The sequence below is a fragment of the Varanus komodoensis genome, unplaced genomic scaffold, assembly GCF_004798865.1.
Source record: "Varanus komodoensis strain SLA01 unplaced genomic scaffold, ASM479886v1 scaffold1, whole genome shotgun sequence".
NCBI lineage: Eukaryota > Metazoa > Chordata > Lepidosauria > Squamata > Varanidae > Varanus > Varanus komodoensis.
In genome coordinates this window covers 129,395,498-129,413,796 of record NW_025335268.1, presented here as the reverse complement: position 1 = coordinate 129,413,796, position 18,299 = coordinate 129,395,498, and the positions used below count along the sequence as shown (strand labels likewise).

Here is an 18,299-nt window from a genome sequence, read left to right as displayed (position 1 = left end):
TTAGCCTGATCTTTCTGACCCCAAAGGAACCAGGCAATATCTCATTCCCTATCGGGAAGATTTCAGCAGCTGTGAAAGCCCTTACTCAAGATTTGCAAGGCTCCTCAGAAGTTCACTCCAGATCCCCTTATATGGGATATTCAAAGGCACATTCATCACAGCAGAGACTGGGCTCACTTACTTCCAGATAGAGATGTCAAACTCTTAATCTAAGCTAGAGAAAGAGGTGGGGTGGGAATGTGTAGCAGAAGTGGCAAGGTTAATGAGATGGGGGAGGGAGGAAGCCAAGTAACTGGTGAAAACCAGACTACCTCTAATCTGGGAGGAGACCCTGGAGAACAGGGAAGGTCAGAGGGGGGTGAATTTATCAGCACAATGGTTCATTGTCAAGTTAAACAAGTGGATCAATTCTGTAACACCTGGGATTTCTGCCATCCAGGTTCCATGATCCTACCAGCTTTGTTTGGAGGGGAAGGGAGGAGAGGAATTCAGTTCAGAATCAACTTCTGACATGGGCAAGAACTCTATAAATTAGAGGAATCATTAACTTGATAGATGCTTCCTGCTAACGACTTTTGCATTATTCATGCTCTATGGCAAAGCACTGTGGTTTGAAGCCTTTTGCCTTGATCTGCTAGAAAGCAAAAAGGGGAGAGACATGCTCATGACAGCCACCCTCATTCGACCCAAAGACAGTTCTCCAGTCACCAAAAATGACATGCTTGTTCAATAGGCTACTTATTTAGCATTAAAATTCAGCCCACAAGTTCAGGCAACTGCCTTATTTCATCCAAAAGATGTACTTTGCTAAGATGTACTTTGCTCTGAATGGCTCAGTTTTATCAATTAGGCTTGTTCCTTTGGAAGCTTCCAAATAGGGTGGCCACTTATGAATTTCCAAAAGAAAGGAAATGCACTGAAAAGGTGTTCGACAAAAGATACCAATCTGCATAAATTCTGCATAGGCTAATTTATCCATCTAGGTACAGATGTTGATATTATTATAATTTAAAAACAGAGTACAACATCAAGTGGAAGACTGTGACCAGATTACTTGTTTTTCTTACCCAGTCAGCTGTCCAGGTGACTGGGTGACTGGTGGGCAATTTCCAGGGTCCATCTCTTACTATTTTTTTTCAAAAAATTAAACCAGACTTTGTCTGGGCAGCCCCTCAAATAGAGGAGACCTTCAACATAAAGTACAATCCCTTGGCAGCCACTTAAAGAGAAGATAGACATCTGCAAAAGAAGACAGTTGTCTATCCTGACCAAATCCATTGCAGGGATTCAGCTCGGAGGCCTGAACACCAGCAAACTTTGCCTGAACTAACCAGCTTCTCAATCAGGCACATTTGTAGTTTCATTTAATACTGCAATTACCAAAGAGATATAACGACGGGCAGCATTTATTCCTGTTGGAAGAAGAAAGAAATCCTTCAGATTTCCCTGTGCACCAAACTGAAACACTCTTTCATTATACCAGAAATGTGAGGGATGTCATTTATTTTTCATTGCCATTTATAATTATAAAAGAGGATGACAAAGGTCTAGGTTTTTCTGGTTTACTTTTTTCCTGTGACTTGTTTCAGAATCACAGCACAGACCACAAGCAAATTTGAAACCGTTCATCAGTTAAACCAGTTGAAGCACAATCTGTGAACTTTGTTCTCCTTAAAAGGAAGGACAAAGAGAGAAATGAAGACAATAGTTGCTTCTTTATCCTCCTTTGAAATGTTCTTCCTCTTGGCCTCTTTTTAAAAAATGAACAGTAAAATGACTAACTCCTCTAAGTTCTCTATAATAAGGAGTAGGATCACATGCAGGAATATATAAATGCATCTAGTTACAGATACAGACTCTGTGGTAAAGCAAGTGCATTATTATTTCTCCTGAGCTTTTATTCCAGAGAACTGAGCGGGTGAGAGGGTGTCAGATTCTGCACTATCTACAGCTAACCCTCTTTGGAGTATGGAAATCAACTATAAAAGTCACTGCTAAGACTCACATGTTGGTCTTGTCATACATTTTCATGGATTCCTCCTATAACCTAGTTATAAAAACCTAGCACAGTTCCGCTCAGCAAATCATAAAGAAGATGATTCAGAAGAACTCATTAAATGGCACCACAACTGGCCATAGTGCCAGCCAATGAAGTCCTTAAAGCAAACTCATTGTGAGCAGATGAAGAGGCATACCATTAAAAATAGACTTCATGAAAACTAGCAAGGAGGAAACAATGCAGGGCATGTGATACTACTTTCATCGCCAAGCAGATGTGCACCCAGCAGTTAACTGCCTGCTGTGTAACATTAAAAATGTGGCCACAATGTGCTAAGAGAATGGGAAATCTATGGTACATTAAACTTTCCTGATTCAGACCACGTACTTACACATAGACATTTCAGCCTAATCCTCATTAAGAAGACAAAGAAGGCCTAGACATGCATCCACCACTTACCACTTCAGGGAGTCCTAGGATGGGGCTCAGAATCCAAGAAAGTTAACAAGTTAGGATGGAGGCGGGGGGAAGCAACCTTGTCCACCGTTAAGTTGTACTGACGAAGATAAAACTTAAAACTAAATGAGGAGAATGCAGCCATGCAACATAGTATGTCACAGCCCTGCATTTTTATGGAAGAGACAAATATAAAAGAAGATCACAAGGGTACTTCCAGGGAGACTCTCCTGAAAAATATCTCTTAATGGGCTATTAGAAGAATAATTCTGTGAATGTTTATGCAATTCCCACTCTATTCAACTGGCTTATTTCCAGGTAAGTGTGCACAGAATGGAACCCTAAATTAAATTCTAAAATGATGTAGTCAAAATGGATGGGAGAGCAGGAATTCTGAGAGGGGGGAGAGATGATTTTCAGTCCATGTAGAATCCAAATCTTTACAATCACAGACCTGGAACAAGTGGACTAGCTGTAACCTATTAATAGAAGGCCATGCATGTAGACTTATGTAGATCATTTCCAATGATTATTTCAGAAGATTGCTTTGTAGTGTTGTTGAACAACCCTGGCTAGCTGAGCCTTGACTTCCCAACAGGAACTACAGTTTTAGGTGCATCTGAAAGAAGCTGTTTCTGTCATTAGCATAAATGCACTGCTCACAGGTTACACAATCTGGCCAAATTGCTTCAGCACTCTTACTTGCGCTCTAAAACTAGGATGCTCGAACCCATAGGATTCCAAGATTATGTCTCTTAGCAAAGGTGAGGATCACCATTGTATAGAATACTGTGCTGTGAAATTGTTTCCCCTGTTAGAGTGAACTTGACACTTCCAGATTTGACTGATTCACCATTCAGTCTTACCTTGTCACTGAGACATTCCGATTCTTCTGATAGGAGGTACACGGTCCCACCTTCAGCCATAAGGATAGCAGTGTCCGTGGTGGATGAAGATCTTGGCCGGCCTTGGTGCTGATGCAGTATTGCTGTCAGGCTACTATCCTGAGGGGCCTTACGGACAAGATGTGGGCTGCTTTTCTGGGGTTCCAAGGACCCACTCTTGGTTCGTCGGCTGCCACTGTGCAAACTGGTTCCCCTCTTGATGGAAGGACGGGAGCGGATCTGCTGTAACACCCTGTTGAAGGCAGTGGGTCGAGCTGGGAGATCATGGAGAGACATGGCATAGGAGACACGGTGCATCTCAGGAGAGCGTTCTTTTTCATCAGGGGAGTCATGGTCAGACATGCCATGGTGCTGCTGTGATGACTCCTGGGAGTTCTGGTGCTCCCGTTCTCGAGAACGTCTGCGGCTATGGAAAAGATGCTTGAGGCCATGGCCAAACATAGATCCTTCAGACAACTGTTGTATCTTCTGCGTGAAAGAAGAGAGACCAAAATATTGGGAAAAAAGTGTTACAGCAGGGGCTACACAAGGTTTATCTTGAAGAACGCAGGCAACACATAACACAGATGGAAAAAGGAGCTTGTAAGAACATCATAATCCTGCAACCACATTTTCTGTGCAGGCCAACTGGTGTAGCTCTTTTGAAGTCCAGGCTCACCCACACATTACAATCTGGTATACATTTGAAATGTGAAGACCATGAAGCTTGGGACTATGCCACATCTTCACACTGAAGAAGGCCTGGATTGCTCTGTCTGCAAAAGTATTATTATTCAGCCATCCTCTTAAGACCACCTACTTTAATTAGCCTTTTGTAAGGGCACCTCCACTGATGAGGGCAGGGAGGAAGGCTTGTGGCTTTGGATCATAATGGTTTTAAAACTCCTAATGACTAGAAGAGCTGGGATTAATTGTGCAGCCTCTTAACACCATAGGGACTATTGCAATGTATACCATAGTTTGTCCTCTACAGAGCCACATTTCTTACAGGATAGCAATGATGCATATAGATCATTCTGATGTATTATTCAATACATGAGCTTATAAGCAATCTCCACTGTCATGACTCATTACTCTAAAGGTGACCACTGCAGCTCGTCATAGAATCACCAAGTGTAAGTTGACCAACGTAACAGTGCATATCTGAGGCTGGCCGTCCTTCAAGTGCCATAGCCAAGGGAAGCTAAGAGGGTGCCATCAAGAAAAAGGGCCTTCTCAATGGTACCCTGCCTTTTAAGGAATGATCACCCTACTGAAACTTGCCTGCTGCCAGCTCAGCCATCTTTTCAGCACCAGGTTAAAGCTGCCTTCTCTCCAAAGCATTTAACGGCATTTAAGGTCGCTCAAATGATGGGGCATTTATATCAGCTGCTTCTGTAAAATTATTTTTTTTAAATTTTGCATATTGGGAAAAAAGCTATTTTATGCTGTTTTTCTTATATTTCTGTACTGTGTTTTATGAATTGTTGGGAAATACCCAGAAAGCTTTGGCTACTGAGTGGTGTAGATATTAAATAAATAAAGTGCAACTGATTTGGGAACTCAGCCATGTTCACTTTTTGCAGGTAACTGTTCAATTTGCAATAGTGTTCCCCAAAATAGGAGAAATCCCTCCTTTAAATATGTTTAAAGAAGAGCTATTCCCCCAAAACTGAACTTGCAAGCTCTAGGTACTCCTTGCTCTACCAGGGACACACCTTTGCTAAAGCTAGGGGTTCACTAGCTTTTCTTTCATCTTAGGCTAAAGAACAGCAGCATGTTCTGCTGCTTCTGCTGAACTACAAAACAAGCTAAGGTTACACAAACTCAAGGCAAACTTAACTGGGATGCAACTTATACAAGGCAAGGGGAATGTAAGCCAATCCAATGCCAAGTACATAAGCAGGCCATCACTAACTTTACAAAAGACATTGTTTAAAAGGGTTTAGCAGAGAAGCAGGAGATTTTCCTTTCTTCTGGATCTTAAAGGTTAAATGTTTTAAGGCCAATTACCTCACACCCCAAGTAATATGGGGCATGCAGAATTGCTAGAATTACAGAAAAAATGCTGAGCATGGTGGTCTTACAATGTTGAATAGGATAAGGTGCAAAAATCTTGAGTATTTATCTCCCAGGCATCTAAAAATTTAATACATGTAAGAACTGAGACTGGGAATAAATGGTAAATTCTCCCAATGAAAGAATTTAACAGTGGGGTCCCATGAGGATCTGCACTGGGACTAATGCTTTTCATAAATGATGTGGAATTAGGAGTAAAGTTTTCCAATTTGCTGAAGATGCTGAATTATTTTGGATGGTTAAAACAAAAAGGGATTGAGAGGAGCTCTAAAAGAATAATTCCAGACTAAAAGAATGAGCATCAAAATGGCAAATGTGGGTTCAGAGTAAGCAGGCATAAATGTGTAAGGTGATAGGATCTGAGCTAGCAGTGAATGGCCAAGAAGGTGATATCTGGGTTGTTGTAGACAGCCTAATGAAAAGGTAGATGCAGTGTACAGCTGATCTGAAAATGGCAAATTCCATGTTAGGGATAATTAGGGGAAGAACTGAATGTAAACCTGTCAAAATAATAATACCATATATCAATATATGGTGTAACCATACTTGGAATAATGTGTACAGTTCTGGTCACTGCACCTAAAAAAGCATGACACAGAGTCAGGAAAAGTATAGAAAAGGACACTTAATATCATGGCGCTAGAGCAACTTCTGTATAAGGAAAGACTACAACTGCTGGGAATCTTTAGCTTAGAAAAAATGCTGAGTAAGGAGACATGATAGAGATGTACAAAACTATGCAAGGTGCAGATAAAGCAGGTAGGGAAATATTTTTCTCCCTCTCTCATACTATGAGAAGCCAGGGTCATCCCATGAAGCTGACTGGTGGAGGATTCAGAACAGATAAAAGGAAGCATTTCTTCACAGATCACACAATTAAACTATGGGATTCAATTCCACAAGCTGTAGTGATAGCCACCAATCTGGATGATTTTAAAAGATTAGGGAAATTAAGGGAGGATGAAGCTATCAATAGCTACTAGTCCTGATGGCTATATTATTTCCAGTATCAGAAGCAATATGCCTATGTATGGTTGTTGCTAGGGAACATGGGCAGGAAGGCACTTTTGCAATTGTATCTTGTTTGTGGGTTTTCTGCGAACAGAATGCTAGATTAGATGAACCTTGGTTTGATTCAGCATGGCCCTTCTCCTGCTCTTAATTTTATATATGCTACTTATAACCAAAATAAGCTTCCTTTTGGAACTACCAGATGGATTTTTACAGAAAGTAGAAAAATAGAAATGCATGAAAAATAATGCTTGGAGCCCCAGGAAAAATCTGTGAATGATTAAAAGAGATTTCATGATAGAAGCCTGGAAACACCCAAATTGTTCGTCCTGCCATATCAGGTGATATATCAAAGCAGTTAAACAAATGATTGCTCCAGCAGAATCACCACACTGGGGGAACTTATCATGCTAGTTGAAATGGTAATTAAATTGCTAATGATATTTGAAAATAAGAACAAATTTATCCCATACCTGTGTCTCCTTCACATAGCTCTTACTAAGATCTATCTTGTTCACTCTGGGCCTCTACTTGAAGCATACAGTGATTTCTTCAAGAGAGACAGACAACCTACTCAGATAGTTGTTCCCACCCCGTAATTCTCATAATTTGTCACTTCCAAGCTACAGTATGTTGTGAACTCTGGGTTGCCATAATCGGGTCATCAATCTGTGGTGTTTCTGAGCATGCTTTGGGTAGTCGTGGAATCTGGATCAAAGGATAATTCCACCCAGGATCACAGTCAGTTACTGTAAGTCCTTTCTAATTCAGATGCTAAATGTTCCCCATGGACAAAAAGAAAGTATTTAGCTAACACAGAAGTAAAGTAATTTCCTCATGAATTAACTAAGCTGTGGGATAAGGATTCAAATTGCCTTATACGCATTTGGATCAGTTCCTTTGAAGAGTGATGACAAAGGAAATTTAGCACATGTGTTTCTCCAAAGGGCTAAAGGTATTTGACAATGGGTTACTTCTCATTTTTGTTTCTTCGCTGTAGAAAGATTAACCTGTAATACTGTTTCATTATTAATAAGCCATATTGACCCTGGTTATATAGAGTCATTAATACGTAACAGCCCTAACAATGCTGAGCTCTCCTGAAAGAATCTGACAAATGGTGACACAATAGGAGCTGTAGTCTGAAGAGAATTCAGGGAAATCTGACCTAAGCAGCCCTCTGCCAAGAATCCTGCACCAGCACTCGCTTCTAATTGAATTCATGAATCTGTCTCAAGGAACAGATCGGAGGATTTAAGAGTCCACTGATAGTGCAAGAAGGGGCATTCAGATCTGACAGTGGATGAGACCGATGTGTCCTTGCATGATCAGGGCTTCCTTAAAAATTGTATTTGCCTGAATATGTTAAGCTGAAACAAGCTCACATTATCTAATAAATCATGTATTCTGTCCAAGCACTAAGCCAAGCATAAGAGCAGGAAGGAAAATAAGTCGAGCAGGGTCAAAGCCAAGGCAGGAAACAGAGCAGGAAACAGGCAGATGCTGAGAAACACAGCATGAGGCCCAGAACCAATGGACAAGTTAGACCGACTTTCTTCAGAAAGAGACACAGGGACAAACATGAACAGGAAGAGGTAGAGGGACTCAAGATAAAGGGCTACTTAAATTACTAGAGCTCAGGAAGCATAGACTACTAGCATGAAGGCAGGTAGTCTGCAACTGGACATTCGCTGGACCCAATGATCTTCTGCCTGCTTCCAACTCTGAAGGACATACAAAAAGTTTAAGTGCTATTCCAAGAACCCTCCAGATTAGGATGACCACTAATGCATTGCTAAAAAAAAAAAAAAAAAGAGGAAACCAGAAAAAAAGAGCAAAGAGGGCACAACTTTGCGTAAAACTGACAGGTACAGTTTAATAGGCTAAGATGCAAATTTAGAAATTATTTTAATTTAAATACAAATACAGTACTTTTTACTGTAGTGTGGAAGACCAACTACAACTTGGGGTGCAAGTTCGATTTTGGGAAAGCTTTCAGGGAGCTACATTCCACTGGTCAGTGGAGCCAAAATACCAGCATTTTCTAGTTTAAAGCTCATCTAACTGCAGTTAAGCCTTAGGCAAAGTAGCCGGATCTTCTGGAACTGGGAAGGCAGATTGGGAATATAAAAGCTAGGGAGCCACCATGCAGTCAGGGAGGAAACTGGGGCCAGGGGGAAGATGCATGATCCTCTGAGAACCTCAGCTCTTTCCTTGGGTTCCAAAGCAGGCCAGGACTGGCCTCCAGGCCTGATGTTTGACACCCCTTCTCCAAGGCACGGTGTGAAATTTACCCCTGGCTTGCACGCAGGATCTCAGGGTGCAAGCCAGGATTGATGCAGGTAGAGTTTTCAACAGCTCTCCTTCCTCCATGTTCAGGCAGCATGCCACTGAATACCACTTACTGGAAACTATAAATAGGGGAGGATTACTGCCCTGCTGCTTGTTTGTAGGCTTCCCAGTAATAGCACTTTGGCCAATGTGGGGAAACAGGGATGCTGAGCTAAATAGATATTTGGTCTAATTGAATGGGGCTCTGCTTATCTTGTGCTGGAGAATCTACAGATGACAATTGTCAGCTAGTTTACATTTGCATGGCCTTGTTACTTGGTTGTTTGCTGTCCCTCCCTGTCCCTGCCCCAAATAGAAGCACTGAGAAAAAACAAACCCTCATACTGTCAAAATAACCTATTTTTCCTTCCCTGTCCCCAGCCTCCTTTCATATGTTTTATTTTAGTTATTTTTAAAATGTGGGAACCATGATTTTGATTCCCATGAGTCTTTTTAAAGGGCAAACGGAGAATATAAATCTGTCCTGTACCCTGATGGCAGAAATCTGTTGGTTTTGTAGTTCTTACCTATCTTACATCTACTGTTTCCATAGAGACTCTATAAATAGAATAAACTTTAAATCACGATGGCACGACGACGCAATTCAATACAGGAGGGGTGGGGGGGTTCTCTGATAATATTTTTGACAGGTATGGGCCCCTAGACTGCTTTGAATCTTAATCTGTCTAATGGGAAAAAGTGAGTTCATTTGCCTTTCTTCAGTGCAACTTTAGGGGCTGGTAAATTATTTTTAATGAGAAGAAGGGAAGACTAGCAATTGGTGTCCTAGTGGGACTAGAATGACTTGAGGATAGCTCACACAGATAATTGCTGCAGAGTAAAATTTTCTTTGTTTATACTTAAATCCTGGAATTCTAATGCATGATGCTTTGAACCATGAGATAAATGTGATGGCTGCTTTCACACTCGGGAAATGTTTCTGTTCCTAATACGATACTCTGTAGAGCAGTGTATCTCTAACTCTGGGCACAGGCTGCTACATATATTGTGGAAGACCTGAAAGGTCCAGAGAGGGATAAGACCCTGAAAGAGAAGACCCTTGGGAGCTCCACTGTGTTGGAGCATCGATTCTGCATACAGAAGGTTCTACATTTACTCTTTGGTCTCTCCACTCAGAAGGACAAGGTAGCAGATGATGGAAAAGCCATTCCCTGGCTAACATTTTAGGGGGAAGCTGCCAAGCAGAGAAAATGTTAGTGGATTTGATAGGCTGGCTGGCTTGCTTGCTTGCTTATTTATTTATTTGAGTTATATCCCGCTTGAGTTTCTTATGAACTCAAAGTGCCTGACATCTCCTCCTACTCTCAATCTTATTCCCACAACAACAAGCCTGTGATTTAGGTTGGGCTGAGAGTATGTGACTGGTCCAAAATCACCCAGTTGGCTTCATGGCTGAGCAGGGACTTGAACCCAGGTCATCTGAGTCCCAGTCCTGCACACTTAACCACTACATCACACTGGCTCTCCTGTGCTCATATAAATTAGTTTGCTTTGTTCCTGCAAGCGTGAAGTCTGGAGACCAAAACCCTTTCCCCTGGCCTGAATGTTTCTCTAAATGATCAATTCTTTGCTTCTTTCCTGGCTTTTGTGCATCTTTCTGTTTCATTCTAAGACTGCAATACCTCTCCAAAGGTTAAATTACAGACAGCAACAACTTTAAGCTGAAAATGTGCTGATATTTTTGTCCCTCCCCATCTGACCCTACTCAACAAAGTCGCCCACCACATCTCCAAAATGGAATATATCCTTTTGGCTGAAACAGGTCCTATTATAAGCCAAAATGTAAGGCAGAGGAGGGAGAACTCAGACCAAGGGACAAATTGGGCCATCCTGGAGCCTCAGCCATGAACTCTAGGAGACTCCAGAAGGCAATGCCTGTCTCTTCTCCCAGATCCCTTTGTCCAAACCACTGCTGGTGGTTGCCAGTTCTAATGCAGCCTCTAGCCCCATTCTAAAAAACTGGCATGCCCCGTCTAAGGCTTATTTACTAGCAACAAGTGCTTCACACTAAAAATATCGTTGTGTTTTGGCCACAACTCTTTTATCTTTGACCCCAACCCACCACAGACACAAAGCCTCTTGAGAGCTTTCTGCAAACTGAACTTGGCCCTCAGGCTGAAAATGGATGACATTTCTGCCATGAAAGATAAGGCAACCAATGATTACTAGTCATATAGTTTAACCAAATGTTGTGTGAAGAAGTACTTTCTTTTATCTGTCCTAAACCTCCCACTGATCCGCTTCATAGGATGCCCCCAGGTTTGAGTGTTATGGGAGAAGAAAATGTCTCCCTCTCTATTTTCTCTACACCACGTATAGTTTGAAGCATCTCTTGTCATGTCACCCCTTACTTGCCTGATCCTGCCTAACCACCCAGAGAGCTCTGGCTATGTAAAATATTATTATTATTATTATTATTATTATTATTATTATTATTATTATTATTAATGTCCCCTGCTTACTGACACTCTCAAAGAACTCCAATAGGTTAATGAGACAAGACTTCCCTTTGTGGAAGCCATGCTGATTTTTTTTTTCAGCAGGGCTTGTCTGTCTATATGCTTACAGATTCTATTATTAAAAATGCTTTCAAGCAGTTTACCCAGAATAGAAGATAGGTTACCTGATGTGTAGGGCAGGATCCAGATCCTCCTGGATCTCTTTTTTAAAATTGGTGTTACATTGGTTGTTTTCCAATCCTCTGGTGCAAAGGCTGATTTTAGGGACATATTAAATATTTTGGTAAGAAGGTCAGCAATTTCAAATTTGAGTTCTTTAAGAACTTTAGGATGGATAGCATCTGAGCCAGGTGATTTATTTCAGTTTGTCAATAAAGTTGAGAATTTCATCTTTGGTCATTACTACCTGCCTTAATTCCTCTGGTTCCCTCCCAGAATACTTAAGTTCAGGAACAGGTATCTGCTCTGCATCCTCGGCTAATCAGAATGATAAAAAGAATTAATTCAGCTTCTCTGCAGTCTCATCCCCCTTTAGTACTCCTTTAACTCCATTATCATCCAAAGGCCCAACTGCTTCCTTAGCTACTTACTTTCTTTTGATATGTTTAAAGAATTCTTTATGGTTAGCCTTGATACTGTTAGCAATGGGCTTCTCAAACTGTTTCCTTCCTTCTCTGTATCCATCTTCCATCTACAAACTTGTTGTCCCTTCCGTTCTTTGTTTTGTTTTCATTTGGGCAAGGCTTCCGTTTTTTGAAGGAAGACTTCTTCTCTCTAAAAGCTTCCTTGACTCTATGCATTATTTCCTGAACTTTGTGCTGACTTTCCTCATTTGTGGTATGAATACTATGTGTTCCTCTATTTTAGTGTTTTTAAGGAATCTCCAAGCAATTCCAAATGCCTCCCTTCAGGATGGTTCCATGACCAACTCCTCTAGAGAACAGTCATTTAGAACATCAAGAAATTTAACTTCTCTGTCAGAACTGGAAAATACATTTATTCAGTCAATGTGTGGGTAGCTGAAGTCATTCATTATTACAGTACCTCCTTTGTTGGAGGCCTTCCTGATTTCATTTTCCACACCTCAAGATCAGCCTGAGCATTCTGGTCTGGAAGACAATAGCATACTCCTATGACTAAATTAGGTTTGGAGCCAGAGATTTTCACCCATAGTGCTTCTGTGAAGGAGTCTTCACACTTTAGATTATCAAGTCTGCTGGAATCTAGGCCTTCTTCAACATACAGGGCAATACCTCCTCCTATACACCCTTTCCTGTCTTTCCTATATAGTTTATACTGAGATTTGACTGTATCCCATTGGTTAACTCCACCCTACCACATTTCTGTAAGGCCCAAGAAATCTAGTCTCTCCTTTATCACTAGGCCAGGGGTCGGCAACCCACGGCTCCGGAGCTGCAGGTGGCTCTTGAATCCCTCCGCTGCGGCTCCGTCACCCAAAATATGCCTCACAGCCGCTGATCTACGACCAAGGCTCCGAGCTACAGAATACCAGTAGGTGATGATGAGGCATCCACTCAGGAACGCTGAGCTAGCAGGTTAAGTAAATTGCGACACTGCAGGGAAAGAGTGGAACAAGCTTCCTGCAGGCTCTCATGTTATACAAAACACTGCTGAAAAGATTCTCTTTGTCCAAATTTAATCTCCTTCCTCTGAATGATAAAAGCTGCACTTTGGACCTGTCACAATTCACATCACTTGACTGTTCATCTGCTAATCAGTCACTAAACACATCTATATCTACGACTTCCCCCGGTAGGCCAACCATGGATAAACTGAAGAAAAGAAAAGTTTCTGAAGCAAACCAAACATTTAATGATATGTGGGTAGATTCATTTGCTTTTACTCTGACGAACTTATGGGGTTTGCTGCTTAACGCATGCAGCCCTTTAGCACTGGCTTTGACTCTTCAGGAAGCTGTTCTCCTATTCAAAATAGATGGTAGGAGTCCTACTAGTTTATAATGTAAGATTAAAAATAACAGTTTTTAGTGACTGAACAAGAGCTGCCGCTAAATCATAATGAAAATATACATAACATTAAGGTAAAAAAAGATATATGCAGTGTAATCTTCATTTTAGCTGTCAAAAGGGTTTTGCGGCTCCCAGTGTTTTCTTTTGTGTGGGAAACGGGTCCAAATGGCTCTTTGAGTGTTGAAGGTTGCCGACCCCTGCACTAGGTATTTCAGCTCTCCCATTTAGGCCCCCCCATTTGTTGGCCCTGCCCCTACAACTTTAAGCATGTTGGACCTGACCCGCTCAGGTCAGAACTTGCCACATCATATTGGCAGCATCTATAAAAGAGTTCTACTCAAACAGGTGCAATTGGAAGTAGAATTCTTAATGGATTACAAAGCCCACATAACCAACTAATCAAATTAAAAATAATAACCAAGATTAATCTCAAGGTACATGGGTACATTTTAATGGCAACAACTCAAGCTATTCATTTATTTATTATTTCAAGGCTCTTTTCAGGGCAGAAAACCTCCCAATGCTGAGGCACGTGCTCGTATTTATTTATTTATTTATTGCATTTGTATGCTGCCCCATAGCCAGAGGCTCTCTGGACAGCTCACAGCACAATCATAAAAATACAGATTAAAATAAAAATACAATATAAATACAACCATATAAATACAACAGGAGTAAATAAACAGAATAAAGCAACTAATGAGCAATAAAACAAAACCAGCAGCAAACCAATAGGCAAATCTAAAAAGTAGTTCACAATACATTTTGACATAATAAAATCCTCATAATGAAGTGTGTTCATTACAGTACTTTCACCCATTGTGTATGTACATGAGCCCTCACATATACCACAGCCAGTTTTTATGATGGCAGAGCAATCCAGGATTTGACCTGATACAGTAAATACAAGTAGCACCTCTCACCACTGGGGGTCAGGCAAGCAAAATTCAATGCAGAAAACTGAAATTGGCAAATAAATAAGCAAACAAATTAATAAAACATGCTACATCCAAAGTGAAATGCTGGCCATGGATGCAAACTTGATTAGTAACCTGCCCCCCATTCCCAAATAACTTGTTTTGAAGGAGGGAAAGCATTTCCGTTTCTGCAAAAAGGGGAGGCCGAAGAAGAAAAGGTATGGGCTGAAATCTAAGATATCAAATCCCACTGAAGATGGTGGAACAAATGAGTTGCAAGTAATTTGAGAACCAGTGCTTTCAGTGTGATTTATCAGAAGTGGGAACCTGCAACAAACTGTTGCAGTGCAGAATGTTCCTGTTCATGCCAGCCAACCTTCACTTCTTCCAAGATACTCCATTCCACCCCACTTCATTTCCTGATGTGTCCATCCCATCCAGCTCACCAAACGCCCCCTGAGCATGTTCACTTGTCACTGGGCTGTCTGTGATTTTGTTTGGAGTTTTGTCCCATTATAGGTTTCTCCCGCCCTATAAACATTTTTGCATTTCCACAAACCTTGGGGTTCTCTTGAGCTTGCTGATACATCACTCTTGTGTGTGTTGGGTCATTTTGGCTATACAAGGTTCAGTATTCATGGTCACTCATACCAATAAGAGGGAGTGTTTAACTTTAACTGTACTGCAGGCACGACTTAGTATGGAAGCTAAATTTTAAAAATCTCAGCCCTGCTATTTTCCAGCTCAACCAACCAACCCAGAGTGAAAAGGTCATTATGACAAAATGTTCTCTGCTTGAGGGAAGTATGTAGATGACATTATGCCCAAGACAAACTAAGGAAGGTATTGTGGGCTAGTCCTAAAAGCTAAAAGATACATTTGTTTACTAACCCTATGTAAACAGCCCTGGGTTTACTTTGCAAACACCCTGGCCAAACAGAAGGATGAACAAGTGGATCCTAGATCAAATCAAGTCAGAACATGCCTTGCTGTCATACTTTGGACACATCATGAGAAGGCAAGACTCACTGGAGAAGACAATAATGTTAAGGAAAGTCAAAGGCAGAAATGAAAGGGAAGACAGAATATGAGATGGATTAGTTCTTTAATGGAAATCACAGCCCTGAACTTGGGAGAACTGAACAGAGCTGTCACAGGACATTTTGAAGGGCTTCATTCATAGGGCTGCCATAAGTCAGAGATGACTCAGTGGCAATTAACCAAAGCAACAACAAGAAGCAAACAGCCTCATGCTATCTATTTTGTGTACCTACATTCTCTACTTATTTGAGTGGTATGGAATTACAATTGCTTAAAATTAAACACATGAACAGAACTTAAGAGTAATGATGTAAAGGACTGTATTGACATTGCCACTAGACTGTGAATATAGCTGGTCTTGGAAAAAACAGTTGGATGTATTGTCATATCCTGAGAAGAGGATGTATCCCATTATGGCTGCAACCCAGAGAACCTTGGATGCAGGAAACATTCTGCACTTTGAGGAGCATAATAAATTAGGAGTAGGAAAGCATTATTTATTATTTTAAATTATTATTAAGCTGCCTTTAAGGATAAAAACCTTTCAAGGCAGTATTCAGGACAAAAATAAGCATACAAAAGTATAAAATAGGCAAACATATGGAGAATAAAATACTATAAAACACTGCAACCCATAGATTGTGTGAAAGCCAGCAAAAACAGGTGCCCCTTCCTGAAGACCTGTAAAGAATATGCCTGACAAACCCCTGATGGAAGCAGATTCCAGAGGTGTGGGGGCACTGCTAAAAAGGCCCTTTCTCTTGCACTTTCCAGCTTAATTCTCATATGTCTCCTTGGCAGCAGGCATATGAGAACTGCCAATTGAGAAAATGGGCAGCATTCTTTGGAAATACAGAGAAGGGGGTTCAAAAAAGCCATTTTTGCCTGAGCAGCTTTCACGCACAGAAACTTGTTCCTGATGTCCTAACATGGACTTATGAGGATTTAACACCAGTAAGAAGACTTTCTGCATATATAGATCTTTTACTATGAGTGGAACCAATGTGCTAGACTGTGACAAATACAATTAAGAGCAAATGGGGCAATCCAGGAAATCAGTTATGCACACCCAGATGGCAATGTGAATCCATTTAAGTTTATTCATTAGTCTACATTCAGCATCTGTTTCCTTTGACCTTACAGGAAATTGTTCTGAAACACACGCACACACCCTCAGAGTTTAAGTACTGCTTTGTCAGTTGGCAATGACTGGTAGGAAATGCTGCTGATGAACACATGGCTATGATTTCCACCTGTTCTTAGAATACATTCAAGATTAAATTGCAGAGTTAGTTATTCATAACAGTAGCAACTCAACACCAGAAACAAAAACACAAATCCCCCAAACCAAACCAAACCCAACCCAGGAAGTTGGCTAGATATTTCTAAAGCATAATCAAATCTGGCCGGAGATTGCTTTCTTTTACCCTTTCTAAATGTTGGCTCTGACAAAGATTTTTAAAGATTGCACGTAAGATCTGTCACCTAAAATCCTGAAAAATCACGACGCAATTAGCTTCCTTGTTTAATTTACATGAACATCCTAAACCCACATGAACACCCTTCGAAAAAGTGGTTTTGATGAAACGCTGCATGCCAATCCCCTGAACGTTTGCTGAGTATTACCGAATAGTTGAAATCTTTCACTTTTAATGCAAAAATATTGTTTAAGGATTAACTTTAAAGATTTTTTAAAAACAACAAGAAACATATTGGTGCACAAAGTTTTATGAACCTGAGCACACTCCATCAAATGCCTCATTTGCCAAGGTGCAATCTATGCAAGTGAATGCCAAATAAACCTATGCAAGTGAATGCCAAATAAACATGCCAGCCTTGAAAAATTTGGCTGCAACACAGTTTATACATCTATCTATCTGGATCTTTTCTGTCACAAGGGTGCAGGACATTGCCCTAGTTTTTTCTTTTTATTCTGAAGGAGGAAACCACTAAGCAAGAAAAACATGTGTTTCTTTCTTGCTTAAGCAGCAGGTGAGGGGAAAAGGTGAAATGGGTATGTCTTGAGAAATCAGGGTTCTTGTCCTAGAAGGGCATTATCCAGACAGCTGTTACATCACCCTGGGTAAAACTGAAAGGAGTGTGCAGTATACAGGTTTCTGTGATCTGGTAACTCCTAAAACAAAGCCTAAAACAGTGTGAAAAAGTACTGTGGGAACTGTGTGATCTAGTCTGGCACGTGCACAAAACTAACCAAGAACTTGTATATATCTGCCCTTTTGATTTGAAGGGTTGTCCAGCCCAAGATTTGTTGAAGATAAAGAACCAAAAAAAAAAAAAAAAAAAAGCCTGGACAGCAGGAGCCTTGGAGCTGCTCAGCAACACCTTGATAATGGACTGAACTGCCACATAAGGCCAGTATACATTTGTATGTGCACACGGAAATATATGCAAGTCTGTGTTCTCTTGCGTCCTTTCTTGGCAATGCATTTTTGGCACCATCTAAGTGGGACCTTACTTGGCACTGCCAGGTTTTCATAATTCCCCATGCATTGCCACTTAAAGCAATTACCATCATAACTACAAGGATGACATGGTTTTGCTTCAAAAGTCACCATAACATTCCTGCCATGAAAGAAGCTGTAACATATAAATCAATCAGCAGTTAGATTATTCAATTTTTAAATGTTCAATTAATATTAAGTCCTAGACAAGTGGCCCTGATTAAAAGTCCAACTTATGATTTTAATGCAAAAACAATTACAATCTGCAGATGGCAAGCACCATCTTAATCAGGGCAATGCCCCTTTTTAGGAAGAGATTCCTCCTTTGTGAAGGTGTCTGCTATCACATGACTGTATTATCTAAATGCAAAGAAAATATGAATCATGCTTCAAAAATATTGCCTACACTTCTGTGCATATTTATACAATTTAATGCAGTGGATATAGTGGTTAAGAGTACTGAACTGGGACTCAGGACTTTTGGGTTCTAGTCCCCACACAGTCATGAAACACTTTGGGTCAGTCCTGGACTTTCAACCTAACCTACCTTAACATACCTCACAGGGATATTCCAATAAAAGATAAAGTGGAAAAGAGGAGAACCTTGTAAGCCACCTTGGGTTCTTTGCAAGTGGAAGAAAGACAGGA

General features: G+C 40.8%; 1 protein-coding gene across 1 annotated transcript in view; it reads right to left on the bottom strand.

Moving 5' to 3' along the window:
• Positions 1-580: 580 nt before the first annotated feature.
• Positions 581-18,299, bottom strand: part of LOC123024351 (transmembrane and coiled-coil domains protein 2-like) — a 34,204-nt gene continuing 16,485 nt past the window's right edge. Inside the window, exons 3-4 of the mRNA XM_044431981.1 lie at positions 3,322-3,828; positions 581-634 (exon numbers count right to left, since the gene is read on the bottom strand). Of these exons, the coding sequence (XP_044287916.1) occupies positions 581-634; positions 3,322-3,828 (561 nt within the window). The remainder of the gene's footprint in view (positions 635-3,321; positions 3,829-18,299) is intronic.